The sequence below is a fragment of the Giraffa tippelskirchi genome, chromosome 6 (assembly GCF_054371585.1).
Source record: "Giraffa tippelskirchi isolate mGirTip1 chromosome 6, T2T-mGirTip1v1.2.pri, whole genome shotgun sequence".
Classification (NCBI taxonomy): Eukaryota; Metazoa; Chordata; class Mammalia; order Artiodactyla; family Giraffidae; genus Giraffa; species Giraffa tippelskirchi.
Window position 1 is genome coordinate 88,096,038 of NC_137280.1, and position 17,733 is coordinate 88,113,770.

General features: G+C 51.3%; 1 protein-coding gene and 1 long non-coding RNA gene across 27 annotated transcripts; both read left to right on the top strand.

Annotated features, from left to right (window-relative positions):
• The first annotated feature begins 772 nt into the window (after positions 1 to 772).
• LOC145510362 (uncharacterized) lies at positions 773 to 3,548 on the top strand. Its single transcript, XR_014056979.1, has 2 exons — positions 773 to 866; positions 1,237 to 3,548. It is a non-coding gene; the product is annotated as an uncharacterized LOC145510362 (long non-coding RNA).
• Positions 3,549 to 4,469: 921 nt separating this feature from the next.
• On the top strand, positions 4,470 to 16,316 carry GIPC1 (GIPC PDZ domain containing family member 1). 26 transcript variants are annotated; one of them, XM_081501324.1, is made up of 12 exons: positions 4,470 to 4,528; positions 4,762 to 4,884; positions 5,115 to 5,169; positions 5,306 to 5,457; positions 7,047 to 7,101; positions 8,653 to 8,740; positions 12,310 to 12,630; positions 13,567 to 13,752; positions 13,856 to 14,036; positions 14,777 to 14,889; positions 15,250 to 15,331; positions 15,475 to 16,316. In XM_081501324.1, the coding sequence occupies exons 7-12, from the start codon at positions 12,343 to 12,345 to the stop codon at positions 15,624 to 15,626; spliced, it is 1,002 nt and encodes a 333-aa protein (XP_081357450.1). In that variant the 5' UTR covers positions 4,470 to 4,528; positions 4,762 to 4,884; positions 5,115 to 5,169; positions 5,306 to 5,457; positions 7,047 to 7,101; positions 8,653 to 8,740; positions 12,310 to 12,342; the 3' UTR covers positions 15,627 to 16,316. The 26 variants fall into 26 exon arrangements, with proteins under 26 accessions (XP_081357450.1, XP_081357445.1, XP_081357447.1 ...); XM_081501319.1 differs by having other exon boundaries at positions 5,306 to 5,453; XM_081501321.1 differs by having other exon boundaries at positions 4,783 to 4,884; positions 5,306 to 6,215.
• Positions 16,317 to 17,733: the final 1,417 nt, after the last annotated feature.

Sequence of the window (17,733 nt, forward strand, 5' to 3'; positions counted from 1 at the left end):
CGGCTGGGCAGCCCTCAGCAACAGCCCAGGGCCCACTCTCCCCTTCACTTTATCGCTCTACAGGCTAGAATGTGCAGCAGCTCACCCAGGGAACTGCAAAGATTCAATCATTCCATGAGACTTGAATAGCTGAAGTCTCCAAGAACTACAGTTCCCAGAACACACAGTGAATCCCTGATCTGGCCCCAGCTGTCCAAGTGGCTGGCTCGTCCTAGAACAAGGAAATCTCATCTGTCCTGGGAACTGACTGTCCTAGCCTGTTGTTGTTCAGTCACTAAATAGTAGCTGACTCCATGCTACCCCATGAACCGCAGCATGCCAGGCTTCCCTGTCCTTCACTACCTCCCAATAGTGAGATAATCAAAATCATGATTTGTTCAAAATCATGTCCACTGAGTCGGTGATGCCATCCAACCATCTCAGGTTCTGTCACCCCCTTCTCCTCCTGCCCTCAGTCTTCCCCAGCATCAGGGTCTTTTCCAGTGAATTGGCTGTTCGCATCAGGTGGCCAAAGGTGGAGCTTCAGTATCAGTCCTTGCAATGAGTATTCAGAGTTGATTTCCTTTGGAATTGACTGGTTTGATATCCTTGTTGTCCAATGGACTCTCAAGAGTCTTCTCCAGTACCACAGTCGAAAGCATCACTTATTCAGTGCTCAGCCTTCTTTATGGTCACATCTCTACATGACAACGGGAAAAACCACAGCTTTGACTATACAGACCTTTGTTGGCAAAGTGATGCCTCTGCTTTTTTTTTTTAATATGCTGTCTAGGTTTGTCCTGGCCTGGGAAAGGTGCATTTGTGTCTTTGTTCCTTGTACCTGCGTCTGCCTAAGAAATCCCAGTTACAAGCCAAACCTGGAGACGGTGAGATTACCTAGTTCTTTCATCCACATATGTATTCTGAAACCCTGCTCTGTGCCATTCTCAGGACTGGAGGGTGGGGGACGGAGGGGCAACAGAGATGAAGGAGACAGACTCGTGAATGTCAGCTCCCTGAGAGCTGAGACTTGGGTTGGCTGGGTATTCTTTGTAATCTAGCACATCAGTTCAGTTCAGTTCAGTCGCTCAGTCGTGTCCGACTCTTTGCGACCCCATGAATCACAGCACGCCAGGCCTCTCTGTCCATCACCAACTCCCAGAGTCCACCCAAACCCATGTCCATAGAGTCAGTTATGCCATCCAACCATCTCATCCTCTGTTGTCCCCTTCTCCTTCCGCCCCCAATCCTACCCAGCATTAGGGTCTTTTCCAAAGAGTCAACCCTTCGCATGAGGTGGCCAAAGTATTGGAGTTTCAGCTTCAACATCAGACCTTCCAATGAACACCCAGGATTGATCTCTTTTAGGATGGATTGATTGGATCTCCTTGCAGTCCAAGGGACTCTCAAGAGTCTTCTCCAACACCACAGTTCAAAAGCATCAATTCTTCGGTGCTCAGCTTTCTTCACCGTCCAACTCTCACATCCATACATGACCACTGGAAAAACCATAGCCTTGACTAGACGGACTTTTGTTAGCAAAGCAATGTCTCTGCTTTTAAATATGCTATCTAGGTTGGCCATAACCTTCCTTCCAAGGAGTAAGCGTCTTTTAATTTCATGGCTGCAATCACCATCAGCAGTGATTTTGGAGCCCAAAAAAATAAAGTCTGACACTGTTTCCACTGTTTCCCCATCTATTTCCCATGAAGTGATGGGACCAGATGCCATGATCTTAGTTTTCTGAACGTTGAGCTTTAAGCCAACTTTTTCACTCTCCTCTTTCACCTTCATCAAGAGGCTCTTTAGTTCTTCTTCACTTTCTGCCATAAGGGTGGTGTCATCCGCATATTTGAGGTTATTGATATTTCTCCCGGCAATCTTGATTCCAGCTTGTGTTTCTTCCAGCCCAGCGTTTCTCATGATGTACTCTGCATATAAGTTAAATAAGCAGGGTGACAATATACAGCCTTGACGTACTCCTTTTCCTATTTGGAACCAGTCTGTTTTTCCATGTCCAGTTCTAACTGTTGCTTCCTGACAAGACCTACAAGACCTTCTAGAACTAACACCTAAAAAAGATGTCCTTTTCATTATAGGGGACTGGAATGCAAAAGTAAGAAGTCAAGAAACACCTGGTGTAACAGGCAAGTTTGGCCTTGGAGTACAGAATGAAGCAGGGCAAAGGCTAATAGAGTTTTGCCACGAGAACGCACTGGTAATAGCAAACACCCTATTCCAACAACACAAGAGGAGACTCTACACGTGGACATTACCAGATAGTCAACACCGAAATCAGATTGATTATATTCTTTGCAGCCAAAGATGGAGAAGCTCTATACAGTCAGCAAAAACAAGACCAGGAGCAGACTGTGGCTCGGATCATGAACTGCTTATTGCCAAATTCAGACTTAAATTGAAGAAAGTAGGGAAAACCACTAGACCATTCAGGTATGACCTAGATCAAATCCCTTATGAGTATACAGTGGAAGTGACAAATAGATTTAAGGGACTAGACCTGACAGACAGAGTGCCTGATGAACTATGGACAGAGGTTCGTGACATTGTACAGGAGACAGGGGTCAAGAAAATCCCCATGGAAAAGAAATGCAAAAAAGCAAAATGGCTGTCTGAAGAGGCCTTACAGATAGCTGGAAAGAGAAGAGAAGCGAAAAGCAAAGGAGAAAAGGAAAGATATTCCCATCTGAATGCAGAGTTCCAAAGAATAGCAAGGAGAGATAAGAAAGCCTTCCTCAGGGATCAGTGCAAGGAAATAGAGGAAAACAACAGATTGGGAAAGACTAGAGATCTCTTCAAGAAAATTAGAGATACCAAAGGAACATTTCATGCAAAGATAGGCTCGATAAAGGACAGAAATGGTATGTACCTAACAGAAGCAGAAGATATTAAGAAGAGGTGGCAAGAATACACAGAAGAACTGTACAAAAAAGATCTTCACGACCCAGATAATCACGATGGTGTCATCACTCACCTAGAGCCAGACATCCTGGAATGTGAAGTCAAGTGGGCCTTAGAAAGCATCACTACGAACAAAGCTAGTGGAGGTGATGGAATTCCAGTTGAGCTATTTCAAATCCTCAAAGGTGATGCTGTGAAAGTGCTACAGTCGATATGCCAGCAAATTTGGAAAACTCAGCAGTGGCCACAGGACTGGAAGAGGTCAGTCTTCGTTCCAATCCCAAAGAAAGGCAATGCCAAAGAATGCTCAAACTACCACACAATTGCACTCATCTCACATGCTAGTAAAGTAATGCTCAAAATTCTCCAAGCCAGGCTTCAGCAATATGTGAACCGTGAACTTCCAGATGTTCAAGCTGGTTTTAGAAAAGGCAGAGGAACCAGAGATCAAATTGCCAATATCCGCTGGGTCATCGAAAAAGCAAGAGAGTTCCAGAAAAACATCTATTTCTGCTTTATTGACTATGCCAAAGCCTTTGACTGTGTGGATCACAATAAACTGTGGAAAATTCTGAAAGAGATGGGAATACCAGACCATCTAGCACATAGTATGTGCTCAATAAATATTCGCTGGTCAACCAGCAAGCGAACAGACCGTTTTGCCCTTGTCTTTCGTTCCACTGCAACCTAAAGATGCTTTGCTAGCTGCTTTGCAAGCTCCTTCGCTATTGTACTCTCCTAAAGTGTGTTGTATCTCTCTGTCCGTCCTCCAAGCCTTTGCATGCCCTGTCCCCTTTACCAAGAGCACATTCATTCAGCTTACTCGTAGACGTATCTGTTGAGATAGGACAGAGCCTGGCACGGAGCAGGAGCGCCTTAAATATTTGATGAGTAAATGAATGAATGAATGCCCTTGTCCATTGTCCATCCAGGACGCCGGACACGCGGGACCCTCCCTATTCATCTCAGTACCCCGCCCGCCCACCCAGAATGAATACATCTTTTTATCCGCCCTGAGGATGGCCAAGCTGGGGCATGGGCAGGCCGAGTGGAGGATTGGATTAGGGACCGCCCTTGGCTCCCTCCGGGTATCCTAAAGGGTTCCCTTTTCTGGACTTTGGAAGTTTGTATCCTTTCTCCCCCACCCCCAAACTCAGTATCGGTCACCTGACTTCCATGACTAGTCCCCCGCCTCTTGGCACCCACGGCACCCCACACGGACACTTAGCCAAGAACACGTGGTCCAGGGGGCCCCAGCTTCCCATTGGCCGCTGGCCTCCTTCCTCCCAGAGACTGGCTCGGGCTCGGCCACAGCTCCCCCTTCCGCAGCCTCGCGGTGGTACAGCCCGCCACGGTTTAGGAGGGGCGGGAAGGCCCAACGCTCAGCGGCGCGGGGGAGGTGTCGTGAAGAATTGAGTGAAGCGCAGGGATCCCTCTGGAATGTTTCCTTCGGGTTCCACCCGAAGCGGGGCGGCGTGGAGTGGATTGGCCGCGAGCGCCGGGCGGCTGCTTCTGATTGGCCAGATGCGGGCGCCGGCCCCGCCCCCTGGCGGTGGCTGCGTGAGAGGCCCGGGCCAGAGTTTGCGGAGGGCCGAGCTGGGCGAGCTGGGCGGCGGCTAAGGAGACGCAGGTGAGTATACCCTGCGAGGCGAGGGGTCCATCGCGGCCGCTCGCGGGGACCCCGGAGCAGCCCCGCGAGATCGCGGACCCGCGGGGATTCAGCCGATCCTGCGGGGTGGGGCCGGCCCCATGGACGCGGCTGGAGGTCTAGGCTTAGCGGGGTGGAGGGGCGGAGCGGGGGTGGGGTGGGGTGGGGTGGGGTGGGGTGGGGTGGTGGGGAATGTCCGAGTCCCCTTCCCGCAGGACCGCCTGCCTTCCCTCTAGGGGCAGGGGTGAACGCCTCCCGGCGCTGGAATGGCATCTCCAGCCGCACCCCAGCCCCCTACACCTCTGGAGAGTTCCCGTCCCGGCGAGGACAGGCGCAGGGTCGGTATTTCGGGCAAGTCCCCGAAGCTGGCCTTGTCCCAGAAGCTGGCCTTGTCCCAGTCGTCCAGGGCCTGGGGAGGGGGTGGGGTGCACCTTGGGAGGACCGAGGTCCCGATTGTAATAATGGAAAAGATCACCCTGGCTAGCATTCATTGAACACTTCCGTGTCAGGTATTTACCATGCGGATCATTGAATCACCCCTCATGGAAGTTGCTGTTACTTCTTTCAGAGGTGAAGCAGCAGACCCAGAGAGGTGGAGTGTCTTGCCTAAGGTCACACAGCGAGTAAGTGGCAGATCTGGGACTCAAACCCATGCCTCAGAGTCCAGAACTGGAATCTCCGCCACTAGACTAGGTATCCAGTGGCTTCAGGGCTCAGGTGTTTCTGACCAGCTTCTCCTACTCCATTCCCTCCAACCAGACACGCCATCTGGGGCACACCTGCTGGTCTTCGCTTTCACCAGCTGCTCAGACAGGAAGCTGCCCCCATGTCCCTTTTCCCCAAAGCTGGAAAAGCAAGGCCAGAATACTGGGTCCTGAGAAGAGAGTGACATCTGTGAGAGAGATAGGTGGGTGGCTGGGACCACTGGGGTCCTGAGGCTGCTGGGCCCCCAGGGAGGCCTGGGCCCCAGACAGTAGGCGTTCTCCCTGGAAACACTCATGAGCCGGTTTTTCAAGACTGATTGAGAGGCCTCCCGCCCTCCTCTTCCAAGCAATACACTGCCGAAAAGGGGAGCATGGGTGTGGTGTCCCCTCCCCTAGCCTGCTTGAGCTCTCAGGAACCCCCTTCCCCACTTCCTGCTCCTCCCATTGCAACTCTCTGTGGCTGTGGGCTTGTTAAGTTCCGGGCCCTTCCCAGTGAAAAGAGGGTAGGGATGTGGGATTCCAGCCAACCTGCTCAGTGCCACAAGCTGAATTGAAGCTCATTTTCTCCACACCTACCTGTGTGTTCAAGTTTAAGGGAAGACTTGGAGAGTGGTGGGGAGGTGGCAGTTTGAAGCTGTACAGTGGGCATGTTCTGAGGATAGGGAGGCTTGGAGAGTAGCCAGAATGAGGGCATAAGACACATCATTCATTCTGTACATATTTATTAAGCATCTACTATGTGCCAGGTGGGCTTCCCTAGTGTCTCAGTGGTAAAGAATCCTCCTGCCAGTGCAGGAGACACAGGTTTGATCCCTGGGTCTAGAAGATCCCCTGGAGAAGGAAATGGCAACCCACTCCAGTATTCTTGCCTGGAAATCCCATGGACAGAGGAGCCTGGTGGCCGTCGCAAGAGTTGGACACAGCTTAACAACTAAACCACCACCACCACCACCACCACAGGCCAGGTACTGTTCCTGGCATAGAGGATACAGTAGTGACCACAACAGAAATCCCTGCTCTTGGGCAGCTGCCATTCTAATGGGGGGAAACAGGCAACAAACAAGTTGTTACTAACAAGTAAATAAAGAAAACACTTGCAGAGGTTGATAAATGCTATGAATAAAATATGAGGGAGTGGCATGGTAGAATCCGTAAGAAAGGGGAATCGTAAGAAAGGGGAATCTCGGAGGAGGTAACTTTGGAGCCAAGATCTGAATGACAAAAAGAAGCCAGCCTTGTAAGGATCAGGTAGGCGGCACAGCCAATGCAAACGCTGTGAGGCTGGGCCAAGCTTGGCATGGTACGGCTAGGGCGGGAGAGAACCCAGAATGTGATTCTGTGGGGATCTGTGGGTCACATTAAGGAGTTTAGAGCTTTTCTTCCATCACGTGGGAAACCGATGTAAGATTTGAGGCTGGGGAGCAACACGATCTGGTTTATGTTTTAAAATAGAGACATGAAGTTAAATAACAGCCTAAGACTGGAAGACAAGAGTTCTCCCAGAACAGCATGTAATTAAGTCCATGGGCCTGAGTTGTCTGGACCACAGGGGTGGCTGTAATGGGCAGGGACAAGCTGGGGAGGCTGCTTGGAGGAGGTGGCCTGGAGGAGGCCTTGACAGGCAGAGAGGACTGGGATGTTCCTGGGCAGGGCAAGGGAAGAGGCAATAATAACAGTGAGAGTAATAATAACTTTCTTAAATCAAATGTCACGCAAAGTGCTAATTGAGTTACTTGCATAAACTCTTTGGATTCCCATAAGCACTCTGAGAGACAGGAATTCTGCCCATTTTTCAGATGAGGAAACTGAAGCCCCGTCAAGTGAAGTGACTTGCCCACAGACACTCAGCTGGTAAGTGACAGGGGTGGGATTTGAACCCAGGCCACTCTGCCTCTTCTGGCCTGGAAAACAAATTCATAAACCACCCACTTTCCTTACCACCATTATTTCCCTGTCCTGGGTAAGACATGAAGCCAGCCTTAACCAGGGCATCAAGTGTAGGCAGAGTAAGGAAATTGGGAGTTGGTGAGCAGGATGTGGGGGGCCTAGAAAAAGGGGGGAGTTTGAATCTTGGCAGCTGAGTAAAAATGATACAGATAGAAATAGTAATTGTCAACAGCATTTGTGGAACTCTTATTGTGGTGCCAGGAACTGTTCCAAACACATGTATGATTTCTTTGGAACTCAGAAAGGGTAAGACATTTGCCCAAGGTTGCACAACTAATAAGTGGCGAATCCAGGTTTAATATTTATGTTCTTAGCATTCTGCTAAGATGTATGGGGAGTGGTAGGAGGGGAGCCAGGAGAGGTGATGATGTGGGGTTTTTTGTTGTTTTTGGTAGCATCATTAAGTGAGTATAGTGAAATAACTTGACAGATCATTACTGGCTTATTCATTCAGAATGTATTTTATTTCTAGTACCTAGAACATATAAAGAGTTCCCACAAATCAATAAGAAAAAAAGACTAGACATTGCAATTAAAAACAGACCATGTGGTTTTAGAGAATTCCCTGGTGGTTCAGTGATTAAGACTCTGCTCATTCACTGTTGAGAGTGGGATTCAATCTCTGGTCAGGGAACTAAGATCCCATGAGCCTCGTGGCATGGCAAGAAAAAAAAACACAGTTTTTAAAAATGGGCAAAGACTTAAGTAGACAGTTTATAAAAGGGCAAATCCAAATGGTTTCACACGTTTTAAAGGTTGTTTAGTATCACTGATTAGAAGGGGAGTGAAAAACAAAATCTCAGTGTCTTCGTGGTTAGATGAAGCACCTACTTTGTGTCGAGAATTATGTTGGGAAGCAAGGAATAAGGGACCCCAGAGGTAGGACTTATACTGTTGCTGGGGAGACAAGATCCTACTGAGGGCAGATGCTACGGCCTGTGCTTCTTTGTCCCCCCAGAGCTGGGCACAGAGACTGGTGGGCTGGTGAATATTAGATTCATTAATTCATCCATTCATTAATTCCACAAGTATTTTAGTAAGCAGCTGCCCTGTGCCAGGCCCTGTTCTCTGAGCTAAGAAGAGAGAATGAGTAAGACAGGCAAAGTTCCCTGCCCTTTTTGGAAAACAGACAATGAACAAGCTAAATGAATGAAGTATGGCTTCCACCTGAAAGAGGTAAGAGAGTGAGTTGTGTGGCTACCAGAGGGCACAGCCAGTGCAAAGGCCCTGAGGTTGAACTTCATCTAGTGTGTTGAAAGAACAGGGAGGAGGCCCTTGTGTCTGCAGGGAATGAGCGAGGGGGACAGAGGCAGGAGATGAGGGTATATGATGATATGGGCTGGTCATTTGGGGCCCGTGGACCAAGGGGAGGACATTGACTTTTACTCCAAGTGAGGTACGTGTCCTGGGAGGGGTTGGAGCGAGGACAAATGTGACCTGACTTATGTTTTACAGGATCACTCTGGCTGCTGTATTGACAAGAGACCATTGGGGGCAAGGGAGGAAGCTGGGAGACTCCGAGAAGGCAGCTGTACTCGTCTAGGTGAGTTGTTGTTTTTGCTTTTAAGATTTATTTATTTATGGTCGCTCTGGGTCTTCACTGCTGCACTGGGGGCCTACTCTTGTTGTAGTGCACAGGCTTCTCATTGCAGTGTTTTCTGTTGTTGTGGAGCCTGGGCTCTAGAACATGTGGGCTTCAGTACTTGTGGCATATGGACTCAGTAGTTGTGACGCATGGGCCGAGTTGCTCCATGGCATGTGGGATCTTCTGAGCCCAGGGATCAAACCCATGTATCCTGCATTGGCAGGGGAATTCTTTACCACTGAGCCACCTGAGAAGCTCTAGATGAGTGTTGATGGGACTGGACCAGGTGATGTTAGAGGAGGTGTTGGAGAACAGATGAATGAATGAAAATGGGTACAGCTCAGGGGCTCTACTGAATCCAGGACAGCCCTAGGGAAGAGGTGATCTGAAAGGAGGGAGCAAGAAGTCCCCCTTACATAGAAAAATATAATTTGGCGTAATCTGATCCTTACCACAACCTGGCCAGGTGGATGGAACGTCCCCATTTACAGGGAGATTGAATCACACAGGGGACAGCATCACTGTGATGAACTTGGGCTTGGGAGTCAGACCTGAGTGTTGAGGCCAGTTTCTGTGACTTTGGACGTGTGACTTAAACATGAACTCTTTCCTAGTCTATAAAGGCCTATACAGTTGACCTTCATTGCTTCTTTTTTTTCTCTTTTTTAATATTTATTCGTTTGGCTGCACCAGGTCTTAGTTGCAGCACTCAGGATCTCTAGTTTCAGCTTGCAAACTCTTAGTTGTGGCCTGTGGGATCTATTTGCCTGACTGGGGATCGAACCTGGGCCCCCCTGCATTGGGAGCATGAAGTCTTAGCCACTGGACCACCAGGGAAGTCCCCCTCCATCACCTCTTTTATCTGCCCTCTTCGTATTCTCCCATTGCTCACTCCACTCTAGCCATACTGGTCTCTAGCTTAATTGTGAATCTGCTCAGAATCTCCCATGACTGCCATTTCACTCAGATCAAAAGCCCAAGTTCTGCTTTTGGCCCACAGGGCCCTGCACAGTCTGCCTGTTACCTCTCTCAGTTCAGTCGCTCAGTTGTGTCCAACTCTTTTCAACCCCGTGGACTGCAGCACGCCAGGCTTCCCTGTCCGTTACCAGCTCCCAGAGCTTGCTCAAACTCATTTCTATCAAGTCCGGGATGCCATCTAACCATCTCATCCTCTGTCGTCCCCTTCTCCTCCTGTCTTCAGTCTTTCCAAGCATCAGGGTCTTTTCCAATGAGTCAGTTCTTCGCATCAGCTGGCCAAAGTATTGGAGTTTCAGCTTCAGCATCAGTCCTTCCAGTGAATATTCAGGACTGATCCCCTTTAGGATTGACTGGTTTGATCTCCTTGCTGTCCAATGGACTCTCAAGAGTCTTCTCCAACACCACCAAAAGCATCAATTCTTTGGTGCTCAGCTTTCTTTATAGTTCAACTCTCACATCCATACATGACTACTGGAAAAACCGTAGCTTTGACTAGATGGACCTTTGATGGCAAAGTAATGTCTCTGCCCTCACCTTTTCCCACTGTCCCTCTCTTACTTGGGGATCCAACCACACAGGCCTCCTTGCTGATCCACAAACTTGTCAAGTAAATCCCCACCTCAGGGCCTTTGCACTAGCTGTTCTCGCTGCCTGAATATTCTTGCCTCATATCCTTCCATGGATATTTCCTCCTGTCTTTCAAGTCTCAGCTTTGCCTCCTCAGGGAGGCAGGACCTCTGTGACCTTGTCTGTAAAACTTGTTTTATTGTCTTTATAGCTCTCTTAGAAATTATATTGAATATTTACACATTTTCTTGCTCACTGTACATTTTCTCTGAACTGTATGCTTCTGGACAGCATGGACAGAGCCCCAGCTAGCTAACCTCTGCAGCAACTAGGAGTGAATTCAAAAAATGCAACCCTGGGTCTGGTGCTTTGCGCAGTGAACAACCTATGTAACTGCTCATGATGGCCCTAGTCAGGGACCTTACTGCTTGTCTTTTTTATTTTTTTAATAATTGAAGTTATTTTAATATTTGCAGCATACGTTTTGCTCAGTGGTTCAGTAATGTGCTTGAGTTATTCACAGAGATTTTCTCTTACCTTCACAGGTACACTATTAAGCAAACTTTTAGGAAATTATTAATTATAGCTTTGAATTATAATTAAATAAAGCTTTTTTTTTTTTTTTACTATACCACATGCTTGTGGGATCTTAGTTACCCAGCCAGGGATTGAACCCATGCTGAGTCTTAACCACTAGACTGCCAGGGAATTCCCTAATTAAACCTTTTAAAAACATATACACACACACACGCATGTATCCACTTAAACACATACACCCATGGTGTGTGTGTGTATATATATATACACACACACACACATACATATGTATGTGTATTTGTAAACTCTTAGAATTTATCCATGTAAGATTGTTTTCTTCATCCATTAACCTTTCATCACAGGCTCCTTATTTACTCTGGGTAAGGAAATGTGGGACCTTGCTTATCTTATTGAAGGCAGTATCTACAATGGTGCATGGAATATAGTTAGTGCCCAAAACATATTTGTTTGAAGGGAGGGAGGGAGGAAGAGAGATAGAAAAATAGAGTGGAGGGAGAGGAAAGAAAAAGTGTGTTAGTCAGGATAGGTTTTGGTGCAGTAACAAACATCCCCCAGAATCTTAGCAGTCATACTCTACAATGGTTTATTTTTTGTTCCTGCTACATGTCCATTGCAGCTTAGTGGGGGGGTTTCATTCATTGTAGTCACTCAGAGCCTGCCTGATGGGGCTGCCACCACATCATATGTGGCTGGTCACCCTACCAGGGAAATTAGATCTGTGGACGTTCTTGCTCCAGTAATTAAATGCTTCAGCCCAGAAATGTCACGTGTCACTTCCTCTCACAACTCATTGTCCAGAACGGATCATATGCTTACCCAGTCATAAAGAGGCCAGGAATGCCATCTGCTTACATACTTTGAAAGGGAAGCGTCAGAAATTTTTTGTGCACAGCACTAATGATTGCAACCAATAGAAAAATAGAGAAACATAGGCCGTGAACCTCCATTTTCTCATCTATTAAATGAGCATAATCACATATTATGGTACATCATATAATCAATCGGGACAATAATATGGTCCCCACGATGTGATGTGAGGATAAAGTAAGATCATAGAGCAGTTAGCACTTACGGTAGATATTAGCTGATATTATTTCCGTGCAGGTATGTAAGTGCTAGGACCAGGTTTGTTTTTTTTTTAAGTGAAACAAAGTGTTTATTAGGAGGAAAAAGAGTGTGAATAGGCACACATGAGGGACTTAGAGAGTGTGTCATGCCCTCGTGGTAGTTTGAGTCACTTATATGGGGCGTTTTTTCCAGGTTCCCTTTGGCCAGTCATCTGGCTGGGTGATTGCCTGGCTCTGAGCTGGGACCCGATTTTGAACTGAGGCCAGCCTGTTCTCTGAATAATTTCATTGGGCCTGTAGGGGCAAGGCGGCCTGAGGCTACAACCCAGGCCCTGAGCACCTTTTCCTGTCCTGCAGATTTCCTGGGCACACCCCCTCTTCTCACTACTCATGCCACTAGGACTGGGGCGGCGGAAAAAGGCGCCACCTCTGGTGGAAAATGAGGAGGCTGAGCCAGGCCGTGGTGGGCTAGGTGTGGGGGAGCCGGGGCCCCTGGGCGGAGGTGGGGCGGGGGGCCCCCAAATGGGCTTGCCCCCCCCTCCCCCTGCCCTGCGGCCCCGCCTCGTGTTCCACACCCAGCTGGCCCATGGCAGTCCCACTGGCCGCATCGAGGGATTCACCAACGTCAAGGAGCTGTATGGCAAGATTGCCGAGGCCTTCCGGCTGCCAGCTGCCGAGGTACCCACTGGGGAGCCAGGCACCAGGGTTTCCTGATGGTGAGCTAGAGAGAGGCCTGAGGGTGCATCCTGTTTGTGAGCTATGGCTCAGGTGCTGAAGCTGCAAATACTGAGGCTTTACCCCAGTGAATTATGGGGAACTGGAGGCAGGGCTGGATGCTGAGTTTCATCAGGCATTGGGAGGCCTGCACCCCTTTGGTTTGTGGCAATCTGGAGGCCATAGGCAGATACAGCATTCCCACCAGGCTTTGGGAGGCATGTGCCCCAGTGGATTATGGGGGCTGGTGGCCACAGCTGGATACTGAGTTCCAGTCAGGCATGCATTAGGAGACCTGCAGCCCAATGTATTGTGGGTAACTGGAGACCAGGACTGGGTACTGAGTTCCCATCAGCACTGGGAGGCCTCAGCCCCAGTGGATTGTGGGAATGGACAGCCAGGGCTGGATGCTACATTCTCATCTTACATTGAGGGGTTTGTAGCCCAGCGGATTGTGGGAGCTGGAGGTCAGATGCAAGATTCACCTCTCTATGATTCACTGGGAGGTCCGACCCTAAGGATTTCAGGGGCCAAAGGAATGGAGGAAGCAAGGAGGGTGACAGTGGGATCATGCAGGAAGTAGATGCAGGGGTCTCAGTAGGCAGGATGGGTATCTGTGCCCCTTCATTCATTCCAAAAGCATTTTCTGATCACCCACTGCATGCCAGGCTCTATGCCCTGGAACCAGTAGGGAGTTTTTTCTAGGACAGAAACCCAGCCCTAGCAGAGCTGACATCCTAGTGGGGACCTTGACTGGGCTCCCGGGTGGTCAAGCACTGGGAAGGATACCTCCAGGCCCTTCCCAGCTCTCCTTCCTAGCTCTCCTTCCTTCCCCCTCAGGTAGCAGTTGGCAAAGGGCATAGAACAGAGGTGAGGGTTGAATGTTTCCCACTCCTGCAGGTGATGTTCTGCACCCTCAACACCCACAAAGTCGACATGGACAAGCTCCTGGGGGGGCAGATCGGGCTGGAGGACTTCATCTTTGCCCACATCAAGGGGCAGCGCAAGGAAGTGGAGGTGTTCAAGTCGGAGGAGGCGTTGGGGCTCACCATCACAGACAATGGGGCTGGCTATGCCTTCATCAAGGTACCTGGGGGTGGAGCACCCAGAGTCTCGAGGGTAAGGCCTAGCCTATGACTGTAGGACCCAAGGGTGGAGCCACGGGGGCTGACAGTTCCTTTCCCTGCAGCGCATTAAGGAGGGCAGCGTGATCGACCACATCCAGCTCATCAGTGTGGGTGACATGATCGAGGCCATCAACGGACAGAGCCTGCTGGGCTGCCGGCACTACGAGGTGGCCCGGCTGCTCAAGGAGCTGCCCCGAGGCCGCACCTTCACACTGAAGCTCACAGAGCCTCGAAAAGCCTTTGGTGAGGGGCTGCCGCCTACCCACCCAACCCCCCTGCTCCCGCCTGCAGTACCAAGGGCCACCAGCAGGTGGTGCCCAAGCCCAGCTGGTGGTAACCGGTGCGAAAGGGGATGGGGCAGCCCCACCCTTCAGCGAGGAGAGAGTGTTGGCTCTCTGCCCAGCTCAGGAGGAGGATGGAGGCAAGGAGGAAGTTGCCCCCACACCCAGCTTCCAGGAGCCATTAGCCTAGCCAAGCGCCCCCAACCTGGCCAACCCCCTAGCCCCAAGAAGCCAGGCTTGGCTGCCCTGTGCCAGCCCCCCTACTTTTTTGTCCAGCTTCATTAACTTTCAGGAATGGGCTCAAGGTCCCTGGCGTGGGGGTGGGGGACTCTAAAACACTTCCCCAAGCAGATAGGGCTGGTCTGCCGCCCAGCAGCTAAACCCCCTTGGCCTTGGGGAAAGTAGCTGGAGACCCAGGACCCATCCCCTTCCTGTTCCTCAGGCCCCCGGGGACAGGAGTGGCCCCCTCCAGCCTTCCAGCCTTTTCCATTCCTAGCCCCTGGCTGTGCCTCCTACACGCCAGCCAAGCCAGAGTCAGGAAGCCTGCCCTCCTGGGGTCACCTCAGCCCCCAACGCTCCCAAAGCCTACGGAAGCTTGGAGAAGGTGGAGGGTGGTCTGAGGCCAGGATGTCTGGGTTTCTGCCCAAAACATGCTGGAACTGGGCTCCTCCAGTCCTCACCCCTTCCCCCTACCTCCCGCAGACATGATCAGCGTGCGTTCAGGGAGTGGCCGCCCTGGCTCCGGTCCCCAGCTGGGCACTGGCCGAGGGACCCTCCGGCTCCGATCCCGGGGTCCAGCCACAGTAGAGGACCTGGTGAGTGTTCCAGCTGAACCTAAGTCCCTTCCCACCCCCCCCACCCCCCACCACTTCCCAGTGAAATTCATAGGTGGCAGCATTACTCTTAGCTGAGGGCCTCTGGGCACTGGATGTCTGTCTACCTCTGCCACCTCCTAGCTCTGGGACCTTCCTTGGGCAAGTGGACCTCAGTTTCCTAATCTGTGAAATGGGGCTAATAATACTGCCACTTTTGGGGTTGTCATGAGGAAGAACCATAGGTTTCTATACCAAAAATGGTAAAAAAAAAAACAAAAAAAAACATCGCACCCAGCACTCAGCATAATTACAGGTATATTCACATTATTATAATGTCATCGTCCCTCCTCCCGCCCCCAGCCTTCAGCCTTTGAGGAGAAGGCCATTGAGAAGGTGGATGACCTGTTGGAGAGTTACATGGGCATCAGGGACACAGAGTTGGGTAAGTGAGGAGGGGCTCATCAGGGTCTGGGGGTGGGTGGAAGTGTGGGAGAAAGGGGCTTATAGGTCCTGTGGGGCTGAGTCTAGCCTGAGCCTCTCTGTCGTCTGTGCCTCCATTCTGCTCCCCCGTCCTTCCCCCTCCAGCGGCCACCATGGTGGAGCTTGGAAAGGACAAAAGGAACCCGGACGAGCTGGCTGAGGCCCTGGATGAACGGCTGGGTGACTTCGCCTTCCCGGATGAGTTTGTCTTTGACGTCTGGGGGGCCATTGGGGACGCCAAGGTTGGCCGCTACTAGGCCTTCCGCTGGACCTCGAGATGACTTGGGCCAGGCCCGGTGGGAGCCTCTGGGGCAGAGACACCAGAGCCCGGACCCCAGTGTCTGGCTTGGGCCCAGCTCAGTGGCCCAGAGATGATGCGGAGCGGAGGTGGGGCTGGGCCTCTGCCCCTCCTCCAATCGGTACCACCCCCTCGCCAGTTCCCAGCCTGGCTGGGGCTCCCAGCCCCCCACCCCCACCCTCCTCCCCACCTACCTCAGCCAGGGTCAGGCACAGCGGTGGAGAGGGACCAGCCAGATTGGGTGGCCACCCCCTCCCTCCCTGCCCCCAGTACTTTCCGCCTCAGCTGCCAAACTGGTCCCTCCTATGTCCCTGGGGCCTCGGGTTCTGTTGGGGGGTCGTGACCTCCCTAGTTTCCTGATGCAGGGAATGCAGGAGGGGGGGTGTGTCCCCCCTCAGCAAATGCAATAATACCCTCCTCTTCCACCACCCCCTTCTCCCCAGAGGCACCCCCTCATTGTGGAGTCTGTTACCTCCGCATTTGAAACACTAGTCTGCTGTGAAACCCCCCAAAACTCCCTCCCTTCCCTGCCCCCCTCGTGTCTCCCTCAGCTCAGCCCCAGACCGAAGGGGCAGGAGGGAGGGATGATGGCAGTGGGCTTTTGTACCTGAATTTGCTGTCTGTAACATAAAGAATCTATCTGCTGTTGGATCTGTGTGGCCGCTTCAGGGTGGGAGAGGAGGGTGGGTCGGGGCTGGGAAAGAATGTAGCAGCTGAAATCCATCCTCTTCAGGATCCAAATTGAATTAGGAGCTGGCCCTAGCCATCCACCCCCTCCCACCCGTTCCGCCTGATGAGGCTCTTGGCTGCAAGCCACCAGGCTTCCAGGCAAGGCCGGAGCTTCTTCGCCTACTTAGGGTGCAAATCTTGCTCCCTTTTGAACAAAGCTTCCCGCCACCCTCTAGCCTGATGTGAACAGTGGGCAAGAGGCTGCGGGCCCTTGTCGGTTTCAACCCAGTGGCCTGGAGTGCCCCCAGGCCAGAGTGAAAGTGTTACTCGCTCAGTCCTGTCTAACTCATTGGGACCCCATGGACTCTATAGCCCACCAGGCTCCTCTGTCCACGGAATTCCCCAGGAAGGAATACTGGAGTGGGTTGCCGACCCAGGGATCAAACCCCAGTCTTCTGCGTTGCAGGCAGATTCTTTGCTGTCTGGGCCAGAAGGCATGGAGAAAGAAAGATGAGGTGGGCTTAAGATGGAGTCTCAGCCTGCCCCAGTCAGTGCTGATGGGGAGGAACCCACCCCAAGGCTCCGCGTTGATGAGGGAGCAGTCACGATGCACCCTCACCCACCCCACTCCCCCTGCTCCGCCCAGGCTGACTCTGGATGTGTGGGGTCTGCCAGCGTCCAGGGCGCACCATACTTTTGTGCTGGATGTAATAAACCTGGAGTGCTTGTTTTGACAACCCACTTCATCCTTGAGGACTGAGGGGGGACCAGGGCAGTGGGGGGTGGGACCCTCGCCAGACCTGGAGAGAAGAGCAAGGATTGAAGCAAGGGGAACCCAGCCAGAGGTCCCCACAGGAATGTTTGGGGGTGAGCTGAGAGGCAAGGTGTGAGACTGCCCGCTCCCCATTTCCAACATGCAGGCAATGGGTCCTGGGAGGGGAGCACGGAGACAGGTTACTCCAGGATTCCCTGAGCACCTGTGGGCACTTTGTGTGTCTGTGTTAATAGGTCAGGTTGTGAAGGGGTGAGGCTGTGAGTCTGGGTGTTGAGAGGGGTAGGACTGTCTCTCGGTGGGTGTTGGTGGTTTGTGACTGTATTGAGCGAACAGGGTGTGACAGCTGTCTTTATGTTCCAGGGTTTGTAACTGGCAGGGCTTGTGTGTGGAGTGTGGCTGTGTGACTGCATCTTGGGGTGTCCAGTGCCATAAGCAGGTTTCTCTGGGTGTTGCTGTTACTAGGGGTGTGACTGGCTAGATCTTGGGGTATCTAGGGGGTACCACTCCTTATGTCTCAGGCATATGCAGTGTGTACCTGTGGGGCCTGTCTTGGACTGTTAGGGGCATCTCTGGGTGATTTGGGGTGTGGCTGGGGGCCTCTGTCAGTGTTGGCAGTTGTGTG

Excerpts from the sequence above, each read along its gene's own strand:
- GIPC1 (XM_081501324.1), top strand. The coding sequence starts at position 12,343 with ATGCCACTAGGACTGGGGCGGCGGAAAAAGGCGCCACCTCTGGTGGAA. Across the intron at positions 12,631-13,566 it reads TCCGGCTGCCAGCTGCCGAG|GTGATGTTCTGCACCCTCAA; the intron begins GTACCCACTGGG and ends CCACTCCTGCAG. Across the intron at positions 14,890-15,249 it reads CAGCCACAGTAGAGGACCTG|CCTTCAGCCTTTGAGGAGAA; the intron begins GTGAGTGTTCCA and ends TCCCGCCCCCAG.